This window comes from Malaclemys terrapin, chromosome 18 (genome assembly GCF_027887155.1).
Source record: "Malaclemys terrapin pileata isolate rMalTer1 chromosome 18, rMalTer1.hap1, whole genome shotgun sequence".
Taxonomy (NCBI): Eukaryota; Metazoa; Chordata; order Testudines; family Emydidae; genus Malaclemys; species Malaclemys terrapin.
Genome location: NC_071522.1, coordinates 16107043 through 16132018, shown reverse-complemented (window position 1 = coordinate 16132018; position 24976 = coordinate 16107043). Strand labels below are relative to the sequence as shown.

General features: G+C 49.0%; 1 protein-coding gene across 1 annotated transcript; it reads left to right on the top strand.

Moving 5' to 3' along the window:
- NCF1 (neutrophil cytosolic factor 1) lies at positions 1–23876 on the top strand. The gene is made up of 11 exons (XM_054008346.1): positions 1–178; positions 1915–1995; positions 3613–3688; positions 8928–9093; positions 10067–10122; positions 12767–12889; positions 15539–15646; positions 16143–16260; positions 18677–18784; positions 20744–20874; positions 22652–23876. The coding sequence occupies exons 1-11, from the start codon at positions 107–109 to the stop codon at positions 22768–22770; spliced, it is 1158 nt and encodes a 385-aa protein (XP_053864321.1). The 5' UTR covers positions 1–106; the 3' UTR covers positions 22771–23876.
- Positions 23877–24976: the final 1100 nt, after the last annotated feature.

Here is a 24976-nt window from a genome sequence, read left to right as displayed (position 1 = left end):
CAGAGAAGGAGGAGAAGGCAGCAGTGAGCGTCCAGACAAACAGCTCTGTCCTACCACCAGCTAAATAGCCAGATTCTAGCATTCAGTACAGGGGCCAGCCTCAGCCATGGAAGATGTGTACATCAGACACATTGAGCTGCTGGGCTTCGAGAAAAGGTTTTTTCCAAGCCAACATTATGTAAGTACTTGGAGATTACACTGCAGAGCAATAAACTGAAGGGTTTTTTTTCTTTAGGTATAGTTCCCCTGGGCTTTGTTTTACCTTCTAAAAGTATTTAAAATTGAATTTCCCTTTCAAGGTAACGTTTTGGGGTAATGCTGCTGCTCTCCTGAGCTGAGACAGCAGGCTGGATTGTAGTTAGAAATGTCTGTTCCAGACCTGAACACCCAAGGGGTCAGGAGAGTTTGGGTCCAGATCTCACCTGCTTGACTGATTCCTATCTTTGTAATAGGTGGCCAACCTGTGGCTCTCCGGAGCCTCATGCGGCTCTTCAGAGGTTAATATGTGGCTCCTTGTATGGGCACCGACTCTGGGGCTGGAGCTACAGGCGCCAACTTTCCAATGTGCCGGGGGGTGCTCACTGCTCAACCCCCTGCTCTGCCCCAGGCCCTGCCCCCACTCCATCCCTTCCCCTGAGCCTGCTGTGCCCTCACTTCCCCCCCGCCCAGGGCCTCCTGTGCATGCGAAACAGATGATTGTGGCAGGCGGGAGGCGCTGACTAGTGGGACTGCTGGGGGCTAGGGGGTAGGAGCTGATGGGGGCTGCTGGCGTATTACTGTGGCTCTTTGGCAATGTACATCGGTAAATTCTGGCTCCTTCTCAGGCTCAGGTTGGCCACCCCTGTAATAGGCTGAAACGAAATGAGGGGCACTTAGAACCAAGAACTTTGGGGCACATTGGAACTGAATGCCAAGGCTCACATCATGGCTTTAATATGGCGGGTGTCACAGGGAGTTTGTGATCACTTGCCACTGTTGGAAAAGCAATTCTCCTGGCTCTCTGTTTCACCCCAGTCTCTCTTGTATTTCTATTCTCTGGCTAACCTTTTCAATCCCTAATCTCTTCTCTGTATACAACAGAGCTAGTTGAAATGTTTCAATCAACATTTTTTGGGGGGTGGGAAAACAAGTTTTGCTGTAATAAAAATGTTCTGTGAAAACAGTTCCACGCTGATGAAATTTTCAATTTTTTGATGAACCAAAATGAACATTTTTAAAAATTCATTCTGAATTATTGTCATGGAAAAAATTGACCGTTTTAATGGAAATAAAATAGGAGTTTTCAACCAGTTCTACTTTTCTTTTAGGTTTTTGTAATTAAATATTGCCTCTACTCAACTGCCCTGCAGCTGAGCCTCTACGGAGTTGGCTGATTTTCTTCTAAGCATCACAGCAGAAGGTCTTCTTGGGAAGAGATATGAAAGAGAATGAGACTTTAGCCTCATGGATCAGTTCTGGGGGGCATGCCATTTGTGGGGGCAGTATAGAAGAAAGCACAGGGGTATTTGAGAGGAGCAGACAAGCAGGTGGTCTAGACTGGCACCATGGGTGGTGTGAATGGAGCGAGGGGGGCAAGGGAGTCCTATGTGATATCTGCTGAATGGCTGTTTATAGGAAATCGATCCTTTGTACTAGCCTGTGCTACAAACTGCTGTACTGTATATGCTTGCTGAGTTTTCTGTGAATAGAGAAAAATGAGGATGGTCACTGACACAGGTTTGGAAATGGTAGCTAGACATGCTGAGCGTGTGTGTGTCTGTGTGTGTGTGTGTGCGCGCGCGCTCCAGCAAACAAGGCTATCTACCTGGCATCTCTTGGAAAATGGTTTACAAACAGTGATTGTTTCTACATGGCGGTAAAAATTGGGGTCCCACAGAATAAACTACAGAATCTGAACTCTTTGTTGTTCAATAGGTTTACATGTTCCTGGTGAAATGGCAGGATCTAACCGAAAAACTAGTCTATCGAAAATTTACTGAGATATATGAATTTCATGTAAGTCAACTCTTGGTTCGTATTGGTTCAGCTAAGTCTGGCTTGCGGGGGCAGCGGGCTGGAGGAGCTTAAAAGGCAAAAACAAAGGCCAAATTCTGTCCGTTTTGGAGAGCGCTATGCAGGTTGTTCTGGTATGGTTATAGAATCATACAAGATTAGGGTTGGAAGAGACCTCATGAGGTCATCTAGTCCAACCCCCTGCTCAAAGCAGGACCAACACCAACTAAATCATCCCAACCAAGGTTTTGTCAAGTCGGGCCTTAAAAACCTCTAAGGATGGAGATTCCACCTAGGTAACCATTCCAGTGCTTCACCACCCTCCTAGGGAAATAGGTTTTCCTAATATCCAACCTAGACCTCCCCCACTGCAACTTGAGACCATTACTCCTTGTTCTGTCATCTGCCACCACTGAGAACAGTCTAGATCCATCCTCTTTGGAACCCCCCTTCAGGTAGTTGAAGTTATAAAGGCTTGAGGCCATATTCTGTCTAGCTAGACCTTTATAACAGGCTCATCACTGTGTTATGGGAATGCCTACGCTTTTTATGCATGGTGATGGAAGGTTCACAGTGACTTCAGTGGAAGTTGCACGTATGTTTTCAGAACCATAATATAAAACTTGTAGCATTCAGTCTGGGCCAGGTGACCTCAGAGCATATGTGATCTGATTTCCTCAGGAGAGGGACAGGAATTGAGTGGCCTAGATACCCTATCAGCCACTTAAGTAGCAGCCTTTGCTAGGCTGATTTGGAAGAAGGCACTTGGCCCTTTTTCTAGCACCTTCCACGCGGGGGTTTGCCATTCACCAGACAGAGGAGTCTGGAACTGATTTTTTTTCTAGCAACGTTTTACTGCAGTGAAGTGAGAAGTTAAGCTGGATACAAACTGCCCTTGGGAGAACTGGTTACCACAAGGTACAGACATCCTGTCCCAGGGCTTCCTGGGAGAGTGGCTTCTCTAACTCAGTATCTCCAGTGCCACACACCAGAAGAGCCATCTGCCGCTTTAGTACGTCTATGGTTTCAGGTTCATTTAATCATGAACGGTGTTTATCCATCTGTAACACCTGGATAACAATCCTTCCCTTACGAGTGTTGTGAAGCTTTTTTCCAGTTTGGAAAGTATTCCGGTCCCCAGATGGAGGCAGACTATTATTTGATGATTATTTCTTTGCCTTTATTTACAATTTATATTAAGAACTCAGAGTTAAAAGGTAAAACATTCCCATTTTCAAAAGAGACGTAGGAGCCAAAATCTCCATGAAAGGCAATGGGACAGAGGCACCTAAGTGCCTAAAAGTCATTTCTGAAAATGGAACCTGTCTCCTAAGTCACTTAGGCACTTTTGAAATTTTTTTTACCTAAAGTCCTTTGATGGGTGCCCAATCCTGCAAGGTGCTGAGTGCCATCAGCTCTCAGGATCTGACCCTTTAATGCTAGCTACCTGATTTGTCAGCACAATCAGCGAGCTAGCTGTCTAGGTGCTATAAAATGGGATGCAAAATTGAGCTCTCCATTGGATGCGCAGTCAGAGGCCAAGCTGAGGCCTTTGGAAAATTGTGCCCGGATATGCTGACTGGACTGTGCACCTAATACTGGTTTCTCTTCTCATGCTAGAAATCCTTGAAGGAAATGTTTCCCATTGAATCTGGGGACATCAACATGGAGAATAGGATCATCCCTCACTTACCAGGTAAGCAGATGTATTGTGCAGCCAATCTCTTCAAAGCAGGAAGCTGGAATGAAAAGGGACGGCAGCCCCCCTGTAATATGTCTGCATATACACAGACACCATGGTCTTCAGTGGGGATGGGACCTGAGACCTTTAAAACTATACAGTAACTCCATTAGGTGTAAGTAGCAGACTGTTGTAGTAACTGGAACTCTGCACTAGAGGGAGACATGATTAAATGAACACCCACCACAAACGGCTTGGTGTACTTGTATATTTCCTCAAGTGTAGGTGATCAACGCTAGAAAAACATGATACAGCTGCAAAGTGTGGGTCCGTGCGTTTAGAGTCATTTTAGCAGAATCGGTAGGGCTTTTAGGTGAACTGACATGCTTCTGTTTTAAAAAAAGAAAAAAAAATACAAATTAATTACTGTAAATAAAACATCAGAGGGGTCGCCACGTTAGTCTGGATCTGTAAAAAGCGACAAAGAATCCTGTGGCACCTTATAGACTAACAGACGTATTGGAGCATAAGCTTTTGTGGGTGAATACCCACTTCGTCAGACGCACGTGGTGGAAATTTCCAGAGGCAGGTATAAATATGCAGGCAAGAATCAGTCTAGAGATAACGAGGTTAGTTCAATCGGGGAGGAAGAGGTCCTCTCCTAGCAGTTGAGGTGTGAACACCAAGGGAGCAGAAACTGCTTTTGTAGTTGGCTAGCCATTCAGAGTCTTGTCAAAAGCAGTTTCTCCTCCCTTGGTGTTCACACCTCAACTGCTAGAAGAGGGCCTCATCCTCCCCGATTGAACTAACCTCGTTATCTCTAGACTGATTCTTGCCTGCATATTTATACCTGCCTCTGGAAATTTCCACCACGTGCGTCTGACGAAGTGGGTATTCACCCACGAAAGCTTATGCTCCAATACGTCTGTTAGTCTATAAGGTGCCACAGGACTTTGTCGCTTTTGTAAATAAAACAGTTGCTTCACCGACTGTTTCAGATCACAAATCAGTAACCGCCTATAGCTCAACTTCTGGCAGATGCAGGGAAAGTGACCTAACTTCCCCTGAAGTTGTACATTAATGTACACCCATTTTCAGTCCCAGCCACGTCTCCCTCTTGCAATCTAGGGATGAGATGAGAGACCGCTGTAAAGAGCCATGTCAGCCTGAGCACCAACCTTGGCAGGCAGAAAGCTTTTCAGGTCCTGGGGCTACTTGTTAAGGCAGTGAGAGTCGGGAGATCTGTGTTCCGTTCCCAGTCTTCGGCAAGTCATTGCACCTCTCTGTGTGCCTCAGTTTCCCCCTCACTGTACAACGGGGATAATGCTACCTATCTCCCTCAGAGTGATTATGAGGATTAATTCATGAATGCTTCTGAGGGAATGCCTGCATAGAAATACCCATTAATAATACTTCCTTGGGATTACCTGAGTGAATAAGTGGAGCAGGATTTAGAACTCAATCAAACTTGCACTGAAATCAAGAGGTATTTGCCCATGGACTTTACTGGGAGCTGGATTTGTCATTAGTCCCTATCACTGATTTGGGTAAATGCAAACCTAATAACTGCCATTGGCTGGGGAATGCCCCCAAAGTCCCCGCTGTACTTTCCCCCGTCCGCATAAGGAGTTTTACACACAAGTAGTTTCTCAAAGACGATTTCACTTTGCTGACTTTAGTTACTGTAATAGCTGTGGTGGGTGGGGTCATATTTCTCTGTCAGCATTTGTTGCTCTATTTTTAATGAAGAAATCCCTTCGATATGAGGAACACCCAACATCTGGTCCGTTGGATTCAGCAGTGAAAGGTGGTGATCATAAAGGGAAAGACGAAGTGGTATGTTCGTCTGCCTCCTGTCCTGGTGCATGAAAATTCTTGGCTCCGTTGCAAAGTTGCAGACTGTAGTGGCTGTGTCTTGGTTTTGCTGAAAGGCCCCAGAAACAACATCTGTACATTTGAGGAAGTTGTAAGATCCACCAGCATAGCCAGGAGACAGGGCCAGCTCTAGGTTTTTTGCCGCCCCAAGCAAAAAAAATTTTGGCTGCCCCCCATCTCAGCCCTGGGCTCCTCGCCGTACCCTCCTGCTGCCCCAGCCCTGGTCTCCCTCATTTCCCCCCCACCAATGCCCCCACACACACCTCCTGCCACCCCAGCCCTGGGCTCTCTCCCACCCCCACCTGCACCCTCCTTCCGCCGCAGCCCTGGGTCACTGGTAACTCGCTCCCACGGCAAGTCATTCAGAAGGAATTTTAGATGTGCACAGAACACAGACAGGATTGGTTCCCGCATGGTTACAGAACTGCAGTAAAGTGGAACAATTTTCAGCTTGTGTGATTGGAGGATATCTGGATGCATATTATAAGACTGTCCTACATAAATGAGGAAAAGTTGAGGTGCCTTTATTATTCTTTTGTTCCACTCTTTCTTTCTATGGGAATTTGCCAATGCAATATCACTGTCTTCCTTTTAAACAAACAAACAAACAAAAAAGGCAATGGCTGTTGAAAATAGCAATTCCAGTCCTAATAACCACTAGGAAGCATTTCTTGCTCAATTTTATCCTACTTTTTCTACAGCAAGTTACAGTGGATCAGTATATTTGATTTGGGAGAAATGAAGTAACAACTGCCTAAACTGAGCTTGAGCACTCCTGAATTTTGAGGTGTTCAAATCTGGAAGGCAGGTGCTGGGTGGGGGGAAACTGTGGCTCTGCGGGGGAGCACGGCAGCATGTATGCAGCAGTGTGTCTGGCACTGCGTGGAGCCAGAAACGCTGGTCTGAGTGGCACGGTAAGGGGGCTGGGGGGTTGGATGGGGCGGAGGTTCGGGGGGGGCAGTCAGGGGCAGGGAGAAGGGGGGGTTAGATGGGTCAGGGGTCTGGGGGGGGCAGTCAGGGACAGGCAGTGGTTGGATAGGCATGGGAGTCCCGCAGGTTTGTCAGGGGACAGGTAGAGGGTGGGGTCCTGGGGCAGAAGTTGAGGAGGGTCTCAGGAGGGGGCAGTCGGGGACAAGGAGAAGGGAGGTTTAGATAGGCGGTGGGGTCCCGGGAGGGGGCAATCAGGAGGTGGGGTCCCGGGAGGGGGTGATCAGGGAGCAGGGGGGTTGGATGGGTTGGGGTTTCTGTGGGGGCAGTCGGAGGGAGTGGATGGGGGCAGGGTGGGGCTACCCTCCCTCCCTGTGGAGTGTCCTATTTTTTGAATGTTAAAATATGGTCTCCCTGCCCTTCCCAGGGCAGCTCTCCATTCACAGCAGGCTGCAGCATGAGGTCTCAGCTACCTCCCTCCCTCCCCCTCTTTCCTGTTGGTAGTGGCCAGGGGAATGCTGGGAAATGTAGTTCTTTCCCTGCTCCAGGGCTGGCTCTATAGGCAGGGAGCTAACCAAGGAACTACAGCTCCCAGGGCCCCCTGTTGGTTCTCAGCTCCCATGCTGGATCCCTGCCGCCCCTGCAAATGGGCTGCCCCAAGCATGTGCTTGGTGCCTAGAGCCGCCCCTGCCAGGAGAGCCGCTTGGAACCCTGGTAGCAGTTCTGCTGAAACACAGGACTCGCTGAAATTCTGAATGAAACCCATTCAGACCTTTCTGAGTCACACCAGCAGGAAAAATTCATTGTTCCACTTTTCTCAATAAACTAGAGAAACAGACAAAAAACTCCATTAAGAAATTGTTAACAGTATGTTGGGGAGCCACGGCTGAAGCGCTGGCCCGTTGTCTTACCTATGGCCTGTATGTGTGCAAAATAAACAGCAGGAAATCACTCTCCGTTATAAAATTCAAAGGACTCACTGGAGAGTTACAATTGCCACAGCAATGTGCAGTCTTTAATGTGCCGTATGGTGCCCAAGACACCAAATGAATATAAGCCTGACGCAGATAGCTTGACGTCTGTGGTGTGTTGTCTGTGCCAAGATAGGTATGAAGTTATTAGTACAGCAGGAACAGCTGAGAACGATGGGAGCGGCTAGATGCTGAGCACGTCTGGAAATCTGACCATTTAGGTGCCTACATGGGAGCTGAGCTCTTTGGCCGTGTGGCCCATAGGGTGGGGGAGGGAAATACAGTCCCTGGCTAGGGGTTAATACATGTTTATGGGTGGGGGCATTTTCTTGGCTTCCACCTACACAAATAAACCACGGGTTCCCATAACATTTAACAGTGAGGTATCGAGGTGACCTTCAGAAGACCTACATCAAGATAGACCTTCATTTCCCTGGAAAGAATGACTCAAAATGCAAACTGCACCCCTCCGTAACAGTGCTGAGATTCATTCCTCTGCCCGCCACCTGAACACAGTAACCAGCAGCATATTTATAGTGTTGATTTGCCTAAAGGCACATGGGTGTGCTCCAGAACGAGCACGTAATAGTATTGATTTGAGGAACTGAAAGAATTTCCCTTGTTAATGGGTGAAGTTAGTGGTTGCACTGGATTGTAACTTATGCATGCACCTGTGTTCTTCAGAGTGCTCAAGACAATGTACTGATCATTTCATTATCTAACGCAAACTGTTTATGACGCTTCAGCCTGCGTTCTGATAGTTAGAGAGAGAGGGAATCTCTCAGCCTCACAGAAGTGAAGCAGGACCATTTAGAACAAAGGCTGGCAGCTTTGTTCTAATCTATTGACCCATAAGAAGCTGAGGTGGGCTTACCCTGGTGATGGCTATGGGGATTACGTTAGAGCTCCACAGCACTAACGTGAGGTCTTCCTCTCTCCGTCAGCCTGTTCCCTTGCGGGGGCTGGAGGTAATCTGCTCAGATTAGTACTCTCTCCACAAAGCTGCTCTCTGTCTTCACTGCAGAGCTTCTGCTTAGATCCGGGGTGTGCAACTGGCTGCCACGGGGCTTCTGCTGCTGGCTTGACAGAAGGAGGAACTCTGTGCTCCGGCAACAGAACTTTGTTAAAACTTAGGTCCGTATTTACAATGGGCCTTTCAAAAATGTTTGCCAAGGACACGTTTTTCCGAAGCACCCTTGGGATGTAGCTGCACCGATGGCACCCATTTGGTGTCAGCAGTAGCCACCGCTTTCAAAAATGTCCCCTGTGGCATCTAAGGACGCTTTGAGATGCTCCCAAACTCCATTACCTTAGAAGGGCGCAAGAAGCCATCTGAGTAACAGTCACTATAGATTAGAACCTTTTGGGTTCTACTCAACTCTTTTTCAGGGTGATATTCAGTATCGAGGTGACTGCGTGGGCAGTTCTACCAAAAGTGCTAGTCACAAAAAATAAGTCTCCCTGGTTTTGCTCTTTTCTAGCACCCAAATGGTTTGATGGCCACCGGTCTACACAGAACAGACAAGGCACGCTGACTGAATACTGCTACACCTTGCTGAATCTGCCACACAAGATTTCCCGATGCTCCCATGTTCTGAACTTCTTCAAAGTCAGGCCTGATGACTTGAACCCACCCACAGACAGCCAGTGAGTACGGCCACTTCCACCAGAACTCAGGGTGTCTTAACCACTTAAAAATTCAGTCTAGGTATTTTTCTACGAGATCTGCTCTAGTTGAAACAGGAGTTAATGCAGGGAAGTCCTGCAGCCTGTGTTAGGCAGTGGATCAGACTAGATGATCACAATGGTTCCTTCTGGCTTTATAACCTATGAATCTAACTCAAACTGATATTAAATTTGTAATATGCACATTTCTATGCAACTTTCTTATGTTTGTCTTTACCCCAGTGAGAAGGGGAAGAATTCTCATCCACTCAATTGCTGATGTTCTGATTAACATGATCAGATTTCTTCTATTAATATAATAGGAGACTAACATCCTAGAACATATAAATAAAATAATATAATATGATATGATATATTACATAGCCAGAGCACTAATAACAGCTATAGTTAAGGTTGCCTGCACATTTTCATTCTAAGCCCCTGTTTTCAGGTCAAATTTTCAGAAAGATTGAGTGACTATCGGGCTGAAGTATTTCAGGCCTGGCCTCTGCCCAAAGATGTGGTTATTTTCATTGTTTATTGCATAGGAATTGGGTACTATCTCTTTAATTAGTTGATGAGCCCTCTAATGGCCTTCCCTGTCTTCTAAGGGAATGTCTACACTGGACCTGGAGGTGCAAGGATGATGGCCAAGATGGTCAGGGATGTAACCCCATGCTCGGGGCGACCCTAAACCTCTGCCTGCCAGAATCTGGGAGGGGAAAACGGATGGACCTTTCCAAATTGCCCTGTTCTGTACACTCCCCTGATGCTCTGGTACTGGCCACTGTTTGAGACCGGGTACAGGGCTAGATGGACTATGGGTCTGATCCTGTATGGCTGTTCTTATGTTCTTTGTATGGAGGGAAGGGAACCCTGTTGCTGATAGAAAAGGGGAGAAAACAAAGGGTCAACATCCACTGGCGTTAAACTGACTTCACTCTTGTTTATCTAGCATCAAGAAACCAGAGACATTTTTAGTGCCAAAAGACTCCAAGAAAAATGTCGCAGGTAAGAAGAAGTTGTGGTTTTTATTCGGATGCTAGTAAGCAACTGTTCTAGCCACAGTGAGCACATGGTTCCATCAGCACTGTGGGAAAATATCTACAGAGGGAGAATAATCTCTAGGGTGGAACAGTGTTCAGCACAGGGCACCAGCTTCCTTGCCCCAGGCTGGCCCTGCTGCAAGGCAGATCTCCTCCGCCCAGGAGCAGGAAGTGCCAGCTGCATACAGAGCAGCACGGCCTTCTCTGAGGAAGCGGCCTGTAGGGTGGGCATAGTGAATTGAGAAACTGCTCCTGGAGTGGCGAATGGAGGGTTCCATGCTAGCCTAAAGGGATGGCAGCCCCAAAGCGGGTCCAATACAGACCCACTGTGACACTGAGTGCCAGACTCATGCACCTGGAAGGAGTCAATGGGGCCTCCAGGCCATGCTCTCCCCAAACTCCGGCGAATGCATTGTACTGGAGGGTGCATTCCAACAGCACGGTCGGCCCTGATCCAGCAAAGCACATAGGCCCAGTAAGGTTGGACTGAAACACGTGCTTAAATTGTTTGCAGAACTGGGGCCTTATGCAGGAGTAGCGTTATTTCTCAATGATAGAACTTGACAGAAACCAAGTTCCTCTCTTCATGCTCGGGGCACGCCATACAACATGGATGCGCTGCCCTCTCTCCTTTCGTACAGAATACGTCTTCATTCCAGACGCTTCCCATGCGTGACTGGAGTGGGTAGGCTAGGGCTCCTTGAAAGTCAAACCCATTTTCCTTTCCTTGTAAGGTTTCAAACCTTCAGCCGGGGCCCCGTTTGGCTCGTGGGGCTGCCCATCCCTTCTGCAAATGCCATCTCCCACTCGGCACCCGGCTGATAATGGTGGATCTGTAGGCCTGTGCATATTTTACAGGGTCACCTTACCTGCTGTTCCATTGCTACTGCTGCCTGCAGAGAATTTACTGTCAATGGGAGAATTGAAACTAGGGTTACCATACGTCCGGATTTTCCCGGACATGTCCGGCTTTTGGGGGTTCAAATCCCCGTCCGGGGGGAAATCCCCAAAAGCCGGGCATGTCCGGGAAAATCGGGAGGGAGGGATGGAGGGCTCGGCCGGGGCCGGTGCGGGGCCGGGGGCATGGTGCCGGGCCGGGCGCGGTGCCGGGCCGGGGTAGCGGGGGGTGCGCCGGACTGCGGGGCCGGGCGGGGAGCCGGTCCGGGGTAGCGGGGGGGGGGGTGCGCCGGGCTGCGGGGCCGGGCGGGGAGCCGGTCCGGGGTAGCGGGGGGGTGCGCCGGGGAGCCGGTCCGGGGTAGCAGGGGGGGGTGCGCGGGGCCGCGGGGCCGGGCGGGGAGCCGGGGGTGCGCGGGGCCGCGGGCCGGTCCGGGGTAGCGGGGGGGTGCGCGGGGCCGGGCGGGGAGCCGGTCCGGGGTAGCGGGGGGGGGGGGTGCGCGGGGCCGGGCGGGGAGCCGGGGGTGCGCGGGGCCGCGGGCCGGTCCGGGGTAGCGGGGGGGTGCGCGGGGCCGTGGGGCCGGGCGGGGAGCCGGTCCGGGGTAGCGGGGGGGGTGCACCGGGGAGCCGGTCCGGGGTAGCGGGGGGGGGGGTGCGCGGGGCCGGGCGGGGAGCCGGTCCGGGGTAGCGGGGGGGTGCACGGGGCCGCGGGGCCGGGCGGGGAGCTGGTCCGGGGTAGCGGGGGGGTGCGCGGGGCCGCGGGGCCGGGCGGGGAGCCGGTCCGGGGTAGCGGGAGGGTGCGCGGGGCCGCGGGGCCGGGCGGGGAGCCGGTCCGGGGTAGTGGGGGGGGTGCGCCGGGCCGCGGGGCCGGGCGGGGAGCCGGGGGTGCGCGGGGCCGCGGGCCGGTCCGGGGTAGCGGGGGGGTGCGCGGGGTCGCGGAGCCGGGAGCCGGTCCGGGGTTGTGGGTCCAGGCCGCCGGGGGGTGCGCTGGGCCGCGGGGCCGGGAGCCAGTCCGGGATAGCTGGGGGGGTGCGCTGGGCCGCAGGGCCCGAGCCGACCCAGGCTGGAGCCGCCGGGGGGGGCCAGCCTGGGCCGCGCCTCCTCCCCCCCCACACACCCCCCCCTTACCTGCTTCAGGCTTCCCGTGAATCAAATGTTCGCGGGAAGCAGGGGAGGGGGCGGAGACTTTGGGGAGTGGGCGGGGCTGGGGGCGGGGCCGGGGCCCGTGGAGTGTCCTCCATTTGGAGGCACAAAATATGGTAACCCTAATTGAAACCTTACCGCAGAACCAGCCTGCCTGGGGCAGCAAATGTCTAGTGACTGTTTATTCATGAGTGATGGCAGCCTGTGATGGGCAAACATTTTCTGGGACACTTATGCAACATGCTAAATACTACTGCTTACTTACTTTGCTATCAATATAATAATTTCGGGTCCTTAAGCAGCAGTGGCTGTCTTGCTAGTGCAGTTATAATTCTTGCTGCTGTTTTTCTCGATCCTTGTTAGAGGAACTCCAAGAGCATTGCTGCTGAGGGTGGTGAGAACACCAGACCTGCTACCCCTTAGGGAGTGAGAAAATTTTGGACTTTCCACTGAAGTTCTGTGGAGTTTCCCTAATTTCTCCCCGGGCGATCAACAGAAATGTGCTGCTTTACTGCTGGATGGAAAACGATTAAAGGAGCTCATGAAATCCTGTCCCCACTTCTCTCTTGCAGACATTACTGGCCCCATCATCCTGCAGACGTACCGAGTGATTGCCGACTATGAGAAGAACTCCAGCTCCGAGATGGCTCTGAAAACTGGGGACATGGTGGACATTGTGGAGAAGAGTGAAAGTGGTAAAGCTCATTGCTCTGGAGGGATGTGCCCTGGCTTCAAAGTTCAGGGCTGATCAGATCCAGCTTCTTGTTTCAGCCCATTGTAGAGACGGGGATTTTGTTTTGGGCCTATCTCTAGGTCTGTAGAGGAGTAGCGAGGCCTAGTGGGTTGGGAACAGGCCTGAGCGCTAAGCACACTTGGGTTCCCTTCCTGGCTCTGCCACTGATTCATTCTGTGATAGTTTTGTGGGCGCCAGTACTGAGCCCACAGCAGAGATCAAGTGGGGAGGCAACGTGTCTTTCCAACTGCTTTGCGCTGTTAGGGCAGCAGGTGTAGCTGGGATCGGGGAATCTCTGCACCCACCAGGGAGGCCTCTATGCTGGAGGTACCCCTGCAGGGAAGCCTTCTGGCTGCTTTGTGGCTACCGTGCATAGGTGAAGGAACTAGGGGTGCTTGAAGTACTTTCCATCATATCCAGGGTTTACAGTGTGGTTCAACGGCTCTCGGCACCCCCACTATACAAATTGTTCCAGCCACTCTATACAGGGGCAACCACTGCAACATAGCCACGGTGCAGGGAGGAGTTCCTCCCCGTGCATCTGTAAATCACAGCCCCGGCCTCCCTCCTGAGGGGTGGCTCAGCTAGTGAAAGCTTGCGTGGTGTTTTAGACCCGCAACATACTCTACGTGTGGACGGGAAGCTCTTTGGGGCAGGGGCCAACTTTTTGTTCTGTGTTTGTACAACACCGAGCACAGGAGGGTTCTGGTCCAGGTCTGGGGCTCCTGGGTGCTACCGCAGCACCAAGAGATAATAATAAGGTAGCAATAAAGTGAGCATCTGTATATCGAAATGTGTTTTAAGAAATTCCATGCCCTAAGTATGGAAGCTGAGAGCATTTATATATATACACATATATGTAAAGACAGCAAGCATCCTATGATCACAATCCTGCCCTGAGTGAGGAAAACGGGGAATCACATGACAGGGGATGCCTTTTAGTGAGGCTGTGACGCAATCCTAGAAAGCCTTTTGAGCTTCCCTCATGACTCCTGGGATTAATGCCCAGCGAGGAAATAACATTTACGGTCCGCATGGTTGCAAAACAAAAGTGGACTTCCCCTCTCCTGTTGTCATGGTGATTGACACAAAGAACCACTTCGAAACCATGATATACAGGAGCTACTCAGGGAAACACTGATTGCTTTCCATCCTGCACAATCAAGTCACTGTGAAGTGTTCAGAGGCAGATGCATGACTTATTTGTACATAAAACAGTAGCCTCTTTCTGGGCCAGATCTAGGTTTTTTGCCACCCCAAGCAAAAAAATTTTGGCTGCCCCCCAACCCAGCCCTGGGCTCTCCCCCGCATCCGCACCCCCTGTCGCCCCAGTGCTGGACTTCCCCCCCACCAGCACTGACTCCACCCACTCCCCCCTGGCCTCCAGCCAGTCCAGCACTAGCAGGGTCAGGGTAAGCAGCGGGGCTCCCAGGCCGCGCCTCAGCCCAGGGTCCCTCCAGCTGGGGCTCCCGCCTCCAGGACTGACCGGGACTGGGAAGGACAGAGCTGGGGGACCACCCCGGCAGGGGGCTGAGGAGCTGGGGCAGGGCAGCCCCAGAGGGAGAGGAGCCCCGGAGAGCGGGACACAGGCCCCGCACGGCAGCGCCCCGCCCTCTATGGCCCCGCTCCTGCTGCTGCTCCTGGCCGCAGTCCCTGGGTGGCTCTGGCCGCTTCGTCCAGCCCCGGCTGCAGCGCTGAGGGGGCGGCCGCCCTGCGGCACCTGCAGGCGGTTCCGTGTGCCCCGAGGGGCGGCCCCCAGCCCGAGTGTCCCCCGCTCGAAGCCCACCCAGCCATAAGGTGCGGATGCTGCTCCCTAACACGAACCGCAGCGGCCCCAGGGCGCCCCCGGTGTAGGACGCGCTGCTGCTGCCAGGGCCGGCTCTAGGCTTTTGCCGCCCAAGTGCAAAAAAAAAAAAAAAAGAGGCTGTCTGGAATGCCGCTCCTGAAAATGTGCTGCCCCAAGCACCTGCTTGGTTTGCTGGTGCCTGGAGCCGGCCCTGGCCTCTTTACCCCGATGATCCTTACAACAGCTCTTCCCAGTCCACCTTCCACTCCTTTGCATCCGATTACTTTCCACACAGAGGTTCCTTAATGACCAGTCCAATAGTCAATTAAAGATCCAGGATTTGGGTTTTGTTAGGCTGCCGTCAATGTTTTCTAGAATATTCTGGAACAGCTACTTCGGTAAACTTCCAAATGTAGACAGGGCCTGAGGGAATCTTATCAGATTTTCTAGGCTCGGAAGCCATAGACAGTTCCAATTATGCTGCTGATGCTTCATCGGTAGGAGAGGCACAACGGTAACCCCTGAAAATGAATATCAAGATAGGTTGTCCCATGATTCTGCAGTTTAGTTGTCCCACAGATGAAGAACAGGGCCAGGAGACCTGGATTCTATTCTCCACCCTGCTAGTGACTCTGTGTGATCTCAAAGAAGTCCCTTAACTTCTCTGTTTCTCTCTTTCCCTCTCTGTCCAATCGGGTTAATGGCGACCCCCCTACCTCACAGGCCTGGGGTGCGAGTTGATTTGTACAGTTTTTGGACCTGCAGCCTGCAGAGTACAATGAATGGTATTGACCGCTGTGCTGTTTGCTGCTGGCTTTGTTACAGGCTGGTGGTTCTGTCAGTTAAAGAATAAACGTGGCTGGGTCCCAGCCGCTTACCTGGAGCCTATGGAAGGTCCTGATGAATCTGAAGAGCAGGATCCGAACTATGCAGGTAAAAAAAACCAAACCCACACCAATAGCTCCCCACTGGACATCTCCATGTTCCTGACCAGGATTTTGGAGTAATCCTAGAAGAAACTGCACTTAGATGATTCATCTCCGAATTTACAGTGAGCCAGTATGTGCTAGGGCTGGACTTCACGAGTATAGCCAGTGCTGTGTGAATTCCCATGCAGTGGCACCATGATCAATGACGCTTATAGTTTAAAGCAACAGAAGGTCCTGTGGCACCTTTAAGACTAACAGAAATAGTTAGGTACCTCACTACTGACCTCAGTGCCCAAATCAAACCCCAGCACTTGAACCTCCCCAAACTATAAGGAAGTCCAGAGCTGGATCCAAACTGGGTCTTGTTTAAAATGGGATACATTGTTTGCGTGTTGTCTCTGTCATTCCGGAGCTGTGATCTGGATCACTAAAAAGCCTTTCTTTGGATATTAATGCCTAATGCACCCTTTAAGCCTTTGTTTCTATGCTCTTGTGCTCAGGGGAGCTCTATGTTGTCAGAAAAGGCTACACAGCTGCCGAGGATGATGAGCTGACACTGAAAGAAGGAGACGCCATAGAGGTTATCCATAAGCTACTTGATGGCTGGTGGGTTGTCAGGTAAGAGAAATCCAAATCACATGTCAGGGTAAATGGGATTTGATTCTTTGGGCCACTCGGGGGGAGGGATAGAGAGAGAACCTGGCCATTCAATCTAATTACCGACATGTATTATAGGATGGTTGTTATAGATGAGGCTGGTAGCATCACTCATTATTAAGGTTGGCTAACACTTCCCATTATAAGACCCTGTTTTTAGTTGTTTATAACTTTGCCAAACTTTAATCATTTGGGCTGAAATTTGCCATGCTAGGTGTCTGCCTCAGATTGATTGATTTTTTTTGGGGGGTGGGGAATTTCACCCCAAACATTCAGCTGTTCCCAAGAATGAGGCTGGGGAAAAATACATTGATTTCCCTCCCCCCTCCATATTAAACTATTTGGGAGACCTTTTCCTTGAAGCTTTAGTGCTCCCATGCTTTGGAGCAGGACCTTGAAACGTGTGTCGCCTTTGAGTCAGGGATGTGCCTTTTGCCATCCCCGTGGCACATTGGGCCAAGTTATAAGCCTTTCAAAACTAGCAGTTGGCACTTGCTCAGTGGAGGAGACTTGCTATCGCACAGCTAAAAGCCCTGGAGATTCCATTCCCAGTGAGCCGATCCCAGCCTCGTCTGAGCAGAACTTCCCCTGAAACTGCAGCTCTGCTGTGCGGCATGCTGGGGCAAGGCTTAGGAATGGAAAGCAGGGAGGCTGTCTCTCAAGTATTTTCAGTAACCCTGCGGCTGGCGCCAAGTCGCATGGAGGAGGAAGCTGTCTGACTTAACTGCACAAGAGGAAAGAGCCGAGGGGGTGGGGTTGAAGAAGCACGAAGGTTTAGCTCCTCAGATGGTGCAAATCACAACTGGGGAAGGGGGCTGGTGAGGGGCTGAGGGAGATGGGGACCTGCTGGGCAAGGAGAATGGGTCTGTGTGGGAGGTGGAGAATAAGAACTGACAAAGAGAGACAGTTCAGGGGGAGAACTGAACCTGGCTGGGCAATGAGGCGGCGTGAGGAGGGAGGCTGGATAAGGAGATCGGGGAGGGAGACTGGGACTAGGAGCCAGTAGGGAGAAAAGCCTATAGGGAAATTAGTCATTCTGTCTTCAGAGCCGGGTTTGAATAGTGTGCAGTAAACAAGGCCTGGCAGTGGCACCACACATTTGAACAACGAGGAGAGAAAACAATACTGAATAGCTGTTCATTCAGTGAGCACCATCCATCTGTGCACTGAATGAGGCAGGGGGCCTGTGGGAAAAATAGGATGTGAGCACCTAATTATAGACTGTATCATACTGCATTTGGGAGTCAAAATTAAGGCTGCACAGGCTATCCTAATTCTGGCAATTCCTAACCTTTGAGTGCTTGTCTTTGCAACCTTAATAATGCTCTTCTAACATAGTTTTTGGGTGTGTAATAATCTATTGTATGCCATAGAATTAATGGTACATTGAGATGGATTCTAGCCAGCTGATTGGCTAACGTTTAGGGCATTGAAAGCGCCTACTAGGTGCCTTTTGAAACTGTATCACCCAATCCAGAGAGATGTCCTGGGTGCTCGGATCAGGGGTCTGTGAACCAGGAATGCTGGAGATCTAATGCCAGCTCCTAATACCCACTACCCCTATGACTTAGGGCAGGTCACCTAACTGCTCTGCCTTGGTTCCTCATTCTTAAAATGGGACGGGTAAAAGCCACATCACAGGCATGTTGTGAGGATAATTCATTAGTTACTGATTACAAACAATGAGGATGTAAAGTGCCAAGTATTGTAACTGTCTGCGGAGGTGGGAGGGGGCATCTGTTGGTTTGCTATAGCAATCCTGGTGCAGGGCATTTTCTGCCATAGCGCATCAGCGGCTCCCTGCTGGTCTTTAACCTCAGGCAATGCTTTCTGCCTTAATTGTTACTGCTTAAATAAAACAGATGCTTTAAGACACAATGAGCTATGTTTGAAGGGCTTAATGCAACTCCCTTTCAAGTGAATGGAATTTAGATCAGGCCTTACAAGATAGGAGCCGTTTCTCAGTGTAGTGATTTTACCCACTCATTCTCTAGAAGGGACAAACTCTCTGAGGTATCTGCAGGCAGGTTTTGAGATGGAGGAGAAGAGGAGCAGGTTGCTTTGTCAGCTGTCACCACTACTAGAGGTTAAAAATAATCCCCCCAGAACTGCTAAACGTCCAGGAAGGTAGATTTATAGATTCTGAGGCCAGAAAGGACCATCTAGTCTGACCTCCTGTAGAACCCTGAACACAGAACTTCCCCCACAATCATTCCTCAAACAGACCTGTTAGACAAACGTCCCATCTCGATTTAAAAATTGTCCATGATGGAGAATCCCCCAAGACCCTTGATAAGTTGTTCCCCTGATTTGGATAGACATGCTGTCGTGATGACCAAGGAGCTGTAGATGTAAGTGATGTTGTTTTACACCACAGGAAGGAAGAAATCACCGGTTACTACCCCTCCATGTATCTGCAGAAATCTGGGGAAGAGAACAACACTGTGAAGAATGGGCTGAGAAACAGAGGCGCCCCTCCTCGAAGGTAGGGTGGGCAAACAGCGTCTGATTGTCCCGTAGAGAAAGTGTGATGAAGTAAACCAGACTGTGGGTTGGAATGCCCATCGCTTGCCCTAGAAATGAGGAACTGCTTAAGTGCTATGTGAGGGTAGAGGAAGAGGGTTGCTAAAAGGCTTCCTTCCTGAAAAGAAAGACAAAGGGAACCAATCTTGCAAGGTGCCTGCTGAGTAACTTCAATTCCCATTGACATTATTGGGATATGAGGATGCTAAACTCTTTTCGGCGCAGGCCTATGCAGACTTCACTCGAGCACTGACTCTACTTGGATTTATTTCTAGGTGTCCGCCTGCAAAGTTTCCTTTCTGGGGATAATCTTGGTTAATTTTCAAATTGGATTCTGTTTTCCAACTGTGTTCACTGAGTCTTTGAAAAGCGAGCAGAGATTTGACTAATCGGAGCTGCCAAACTAGCTAATCTGAGGGGAGGATTTGAGCTAATGGAAGGGATTTTATTTTGATTGAAAAGATAAAAGGTAATTAAACTCCCTGGTGCTGATGTAACAACAACTGCTGGAAAGTGCAGAGTTGAACTGTCTCTCTTCATTTCTGCGTCATCCCAAGGCAGGTTTTGTACATAAGCTCCCAAATCCAGCGGGTCTGATTCTGAGCTGGTGGCATAGCCCCACTGATATCCATGCAGTAAATATCTAGTCAAGCTAAGATATCTATAGCGCACCCCAGTCACTGGAGTATACAGTTGTCACTACATAGAAAGAGAGAGAGACACTCTAAAGATATTACGAGTGAGGGATGAACCACAAAAAGCAACGAGTTTGGGTTCAGTCTGGATAAGCACCCAAAAGCTCAGCTGTTCACTTGCTTTAGCCAAACAAAGTAGCCCTTGTAAGGCACACATACCTCCCATTGTGAAGAAAATCGCTTCTACTTAGGGCAGCTATGAAATGGGTGCATGTAATTTCACAGATGTGAAGTGTGTTGAAATTTTAGGAGTGAATGGAGGCATGGTAATAGAGTATGAAGCCTCTTCCACTTAAGTAAACAGTATGAACCCAGTGTGAAAAAATAGCCGGGATAGATAGTAGGTGCCATCTGCTCATAGCTGTTTGATGCACCGGTTATGAAAATGAATTGGTCTTAGTTCAGATCCCAGATGAGAGGCAAACACCTGCTCAGAACTCCCATGGGCAGCATGCTGTCTTATTCCAGCTGGGAATCCGGCCTCATGTCTTTGTGTTCGTGTTTATTTTCACTTTGTACAGTACTTTAGTTGTGTGTGATAGGTGTAGCTCGGGAAACAACAGGTTGAAACCATGCTTCCTAAATCATGTAATCTGATCTGTCTATGGGCCAGGTTCTGATCCCATTGAAATTTATGGGAGTTTTGCCATTGATATCAAAGGGACCAGTAGTTTAGTGTGTGTATGACACACACAATGTGAATGCCCTGATAGCCATGAATTCCTACATGGGAATTACACTGGTGATATACCAGAACCAATTGATATAAATAGGCATAGGTGAGCAGTGTGGCCCAATGGATGGGGCACTTTGCCACTCACCTGCTATGTGATCTAGATTGCAAGTAACTGATGCTCGCCTTCCTCTGCAATGTACTTTGAGATCGACGGAAGAACTAAGTAAGCATTGCTGTTGTTTACTGTAATTCTATCCTAGCTTCACACTTATTTATTCATTTTTCAAGCATTCATTCCTAGCAGCTAGATGCTGCCTGGCTAATTTTACACGACAAATCCCGTCAGGTTGCTCACAGTTGTTGACATTAATCCATGGTCCTTTTGCCTGGGATAATCAAAAGCAATCATAGGCTAAATCCAATGAGAGTGCTCTCCTCAGGATGAGACTCTGCCAGGTCTACGAGAGGGGAAAGTCCCCGCAGTGGGAAGTGAGAAAGCTTAGATAGTTAACCCAGCAAACACTGAAAGAGTCACTCTTTCTCTACGCAGGTCGACCATCCGAAACATCAAGAGCATCCACAACCAAGGCCCGAAGCAGATCAGCCAGGAGACATACAGGCGGAACAGCATGAAGTATAGGAAGACGCAGAGCAATCACCAGAACAAGTTCAACATGATCAGTAAGTTTCCATCTGACATACCCGCTAGACTGAAAGCCTGTGTCATGTACGGCGGGGGAGAGGACGGTTGTACTCCAGGAGACCCTCATGCGCATTAGGCCTCCGGGCTGGTGGACATCACTACGCTTCCTAGTCTACCCACCGCCTGGCAAGTCCTCATACCTTGCTGAGGTTGCTCAGGGGTGTTTGTGGCAGGGGGAGAATCCACACACCAGAGCTAATGACGGCCACGTGGTCTAATTTTGAGCTGCAGACAGCACTTCTACAGCCGTGCCAGGCAACCAAATCAATGCCAGATCAATCCAGACCATAAGGAATGGCCAAGCGTCAGATTTTCAAGGAGCTGAGCATGTGCACCTCTCGTTGTCTTCACTGATGGCTATGGGCGCTCAGCGCTTACAAGCAACAGGCTACAAAGGAGTTGGGTTTATTCTCTTTAGAACAGTACAGACTGAGGGGCTCTAGAGAAATTGTCTTCATTATGAAATGGCCCGATGAATCTGATGGTGGTTACAGCGTCTCGCAATCCTGACAAAGCAGTTTTCTACGAACAGTAAATAGGGAAGTGGGTTTCATACAAAGAGTTAGACATATATGGAAAAAGTAAAAGGGAAAGGCCACTGAAGCAAAGACTACAGATGGAATGAGTTCAAGAGATGCGTAGGTTTGTTTCTGGAATAGCAAGGCATTGTGGGTATGAAAAATCATGGAGGTGGAAATAGGGCAGGCCCCAGAAGGGCCGGTACTAACCCCCAAAGGGTGGAAACTAATGATTTCCAATTTCTAAAATGTCTTAAATGCCTGCAAATAATGGGAGGTAATATATAGAAAGCCCCAGTGATGCATTTGTGACATTCCTAGTGAATGGGAAGCTATACAATGAGCGTGGAGCAACACAGCAAGCTAAATAGCACATTGAGTTAGCCAGAGAGAGGCCCACACCAAACCTCTGGATCCAGACTTTACAGGCCTAGAGTTTAAGGCTAGAAGGGATCAGCAAATCGTCTAATCTGACCTGTCTAACACAGGCCACCTGCACTCCATACACAACAACCGAAATTAAACCAAAGTGTTTTACAGCCTTCGAGAGACTAGATTATCATGAGCCACAGAGAGCGAACAGGAGGGACCCAGGTACACCCAGTGCCTGAGCCCCCTGCAATGGCAGGGAATTGATTGTGATATACCCAGATGAACCTAGCAAATGGCCTATACCCCCATGCTGCAAAGGAAGGAGAAACTCTCCAAGGTCACTGCCAATCTGACCTGGGGGGAAAATTCCTTCCCGAATCCCGATCTCACATCCAGCGATCAGCTAGATTCTGAGCAAGAAACAACCACCTGAGAGACAACTTGAAACTTGATCCAAACTCTGCTGCTGGCTTCTTTGCCTGCAATTTGGTGAATCAAAAAGTCGTATTGGAATCTAAACGTTGTGACATCAGCCCCCTCAACTAATCTAGGGCCTGATCCTACAAGGTGCTGCGCCCCTCTTTAGAGCCACGATTTAGTAAAGAGCTTTAAGCATGTGTCCATCCCTAATCCTTCACAGATTCTAAACCATTTTTTCAGCCCCTGCGTTCCCTTTAGAAGGACCCAATTTAGTACTTGATCTTGGACCCACTGACATCAAACACTTATGCTAGGATTAAAATTCATTGGGAGTAGGGTACCTAAATCACTTGGCCTCCTCTGAAAGTCCCAGACCAATATGCACAAATATTAAGGTGGGCCTGGCATGGAACTTTCACATATTTTTATGTCTTGTCATTTGTAGGAGAGAAAAATGAAATAGTGGAAAACGTGTCCAAGGCCCAACCGGCCGTTCCGCCACGACCCAGTAAGGACCTGATCATGAATCGTTGTACAGAGAGCACGAAGAGCAAGATCAAATGATCCCATTGGGGAAAAAAATAAAGCTGATGCTTATTCTTTGCCAGGACTCCGTAGCCAGACTGGACAGTTCTGTTGAATTTCGGCACCTCTACAAGAGCAGCAGTTCTCATAGAGTTTCTCAGAGCTACAGGTTATGGAACTTCAGTTAAGATTCCCCATATAATTCAGTCTCTCAACAAATCTGAATTGTTCTAAACTTGATGGGCCAAATTTAGTCTTCATTTATACTTGTGCAATCCCAGGGAGTACAATGAGGCTGCGTTGGTGTACACGAGGACAGAATTTTGCAAGATATTCTCAATAACTGATCAAATTTTTTTTAAATGTTTACTAGGAACTGCTACACAAAATACAGTTGATCAAGTATCAGAGGGATAGCCCGTGTTAGTCTGTATCCACAAAAATAACGAGGTGTCTGGTGGCACCTTAAAGACGAACAGATTTATTTGGGCATAAGCTTTTGTGGGTAAAAAACCCACTTCTTCAGGTGTATGGAGTGAAAATTACAAATACAGGCATAAATCTATATTGACACATGAAGAGAAGGGAGCTATTTTACAAGTGGAGAACCAATGTTAAAGGCCAATTTAGTCAGGGTGGATGTAGTCCACTCTCAATAATTGATAAGGAGATTCACTCCATGCATCTGAAGAAGTGACGTTTTTTACCCACGAATGCTTATGCCCAAATAAATCTGTTAGTCTTTAAGGTGCCACCGCACTCCTCGTTACAGTTGATCAAGGCACTGATCATATGAGGTGCTGAGTGAACTCATCTCTCATTGATTTTTTTTCATGGTAGATGAAGGTGTTCAGCATTCCATTGCACTGAGCAATAAGAGAGATTTTTAATTGATTCTTTTCCCACCATTTGTACTTGGAACCTAGATGATCTGGTTTGCATTTATTCCCTTGCTTTGTAATATAGCCATTTTTGGTGACTCTATTATTGTAGGAGACTCCCATGTAAAGTTAATACATAAATCTCTTTTAATCCTGTACAGTGTTTTACTAGCCAAATATGTCTGTGTTTTGAAAAGGCATTTGATGTGTGTAATACATTCATGTTGGCCAAATGACTGATTAATAAACAAGTCAGAGAAAAGTGCTGCTGAATTGCAGTCTGTCTCTTGCAGCCAAGAGACGCTACATGTTCAGCAAAAGTTGTGTTGCATATTGCAAGAGTTACTGAAGAAAGGGATTTCCTGACAGACCCTTCCCAACATGCAGTGGCTATTGCACAGTGGGTTTACCACAGGCCTCTTGCAAAAGATGTTGATATATTAAAGAGGAAATTCAATCTGGTAATCTACAGTAGCAATCTATGGTTGTAATTGTAACTGATAACTTTTGCTAAGTGTCCAAGGGCTGCTATGGTCTAACAAAACTTGGCTCCCTCCTGCCTTCCGGGGACAACAGAAAAACGTGTAGAGACTTTTATTATTTGTATCGTGTTTAAAAACAGTGAGTCAGCCCCGTGAAAATCACCAGATTGTCTTAAAAAAATCTTAATTTTAAACAACAAAGTTCAGATGCCTTTGATTTGCCTTCTGATTTTTGAGGCTTTAGGCTTTGAGTTTTCAAGCTTTTCTCTGCAGCCACGAAGGCTAGAAACTTAATTTGCATAAGAACTTCAGCTTTCATTAAAAAATACCAAACACCAAATATCATGAGACTTGTGATAAATTGGCGGGAGTTGGGGGAACTGCATGGTAGCACCTACAGACCTCAGTTACAGACAGGGTTATCTAATGTGATAGATGCTGTTTTATGCATATAACAAAAAGACAGTGCCTGCCCAGTTGAGCTTGCAATGTAAGTATGTAGGTCCTTTCTTCCCCATGCTATGTGCGGCTGAGAGAGAGGGCCAGTGGGATCTTTCCAAGTATTTCCAGTCTCTATTCAGTGTTTTGTTTTTCTTCCATATTAAAACATTTTTGAGGTTTTTCTTGCATTGCTTCCTCTCCACCACACTTTTAGACTCTGAGGCCCAGGCTCTGCTTCTGAGCCGCTCTGGCATCAGATGCCAGGAGAGAGATGGGCCGGAACGGGACGAGGGAGAAGCTCGGGGAGAGGGTGTGTCCGGGGCGCAGAGCAGCAATGGAGGCAGTCACTGTGAAAAAGAAGCAGAGGGGTGTAGGTTAGCGAGGGGAGAAAAGGGGATGTGGGGTGCATGGTGGAATGGGGGCGGGGGCAGGTGGGCCCTT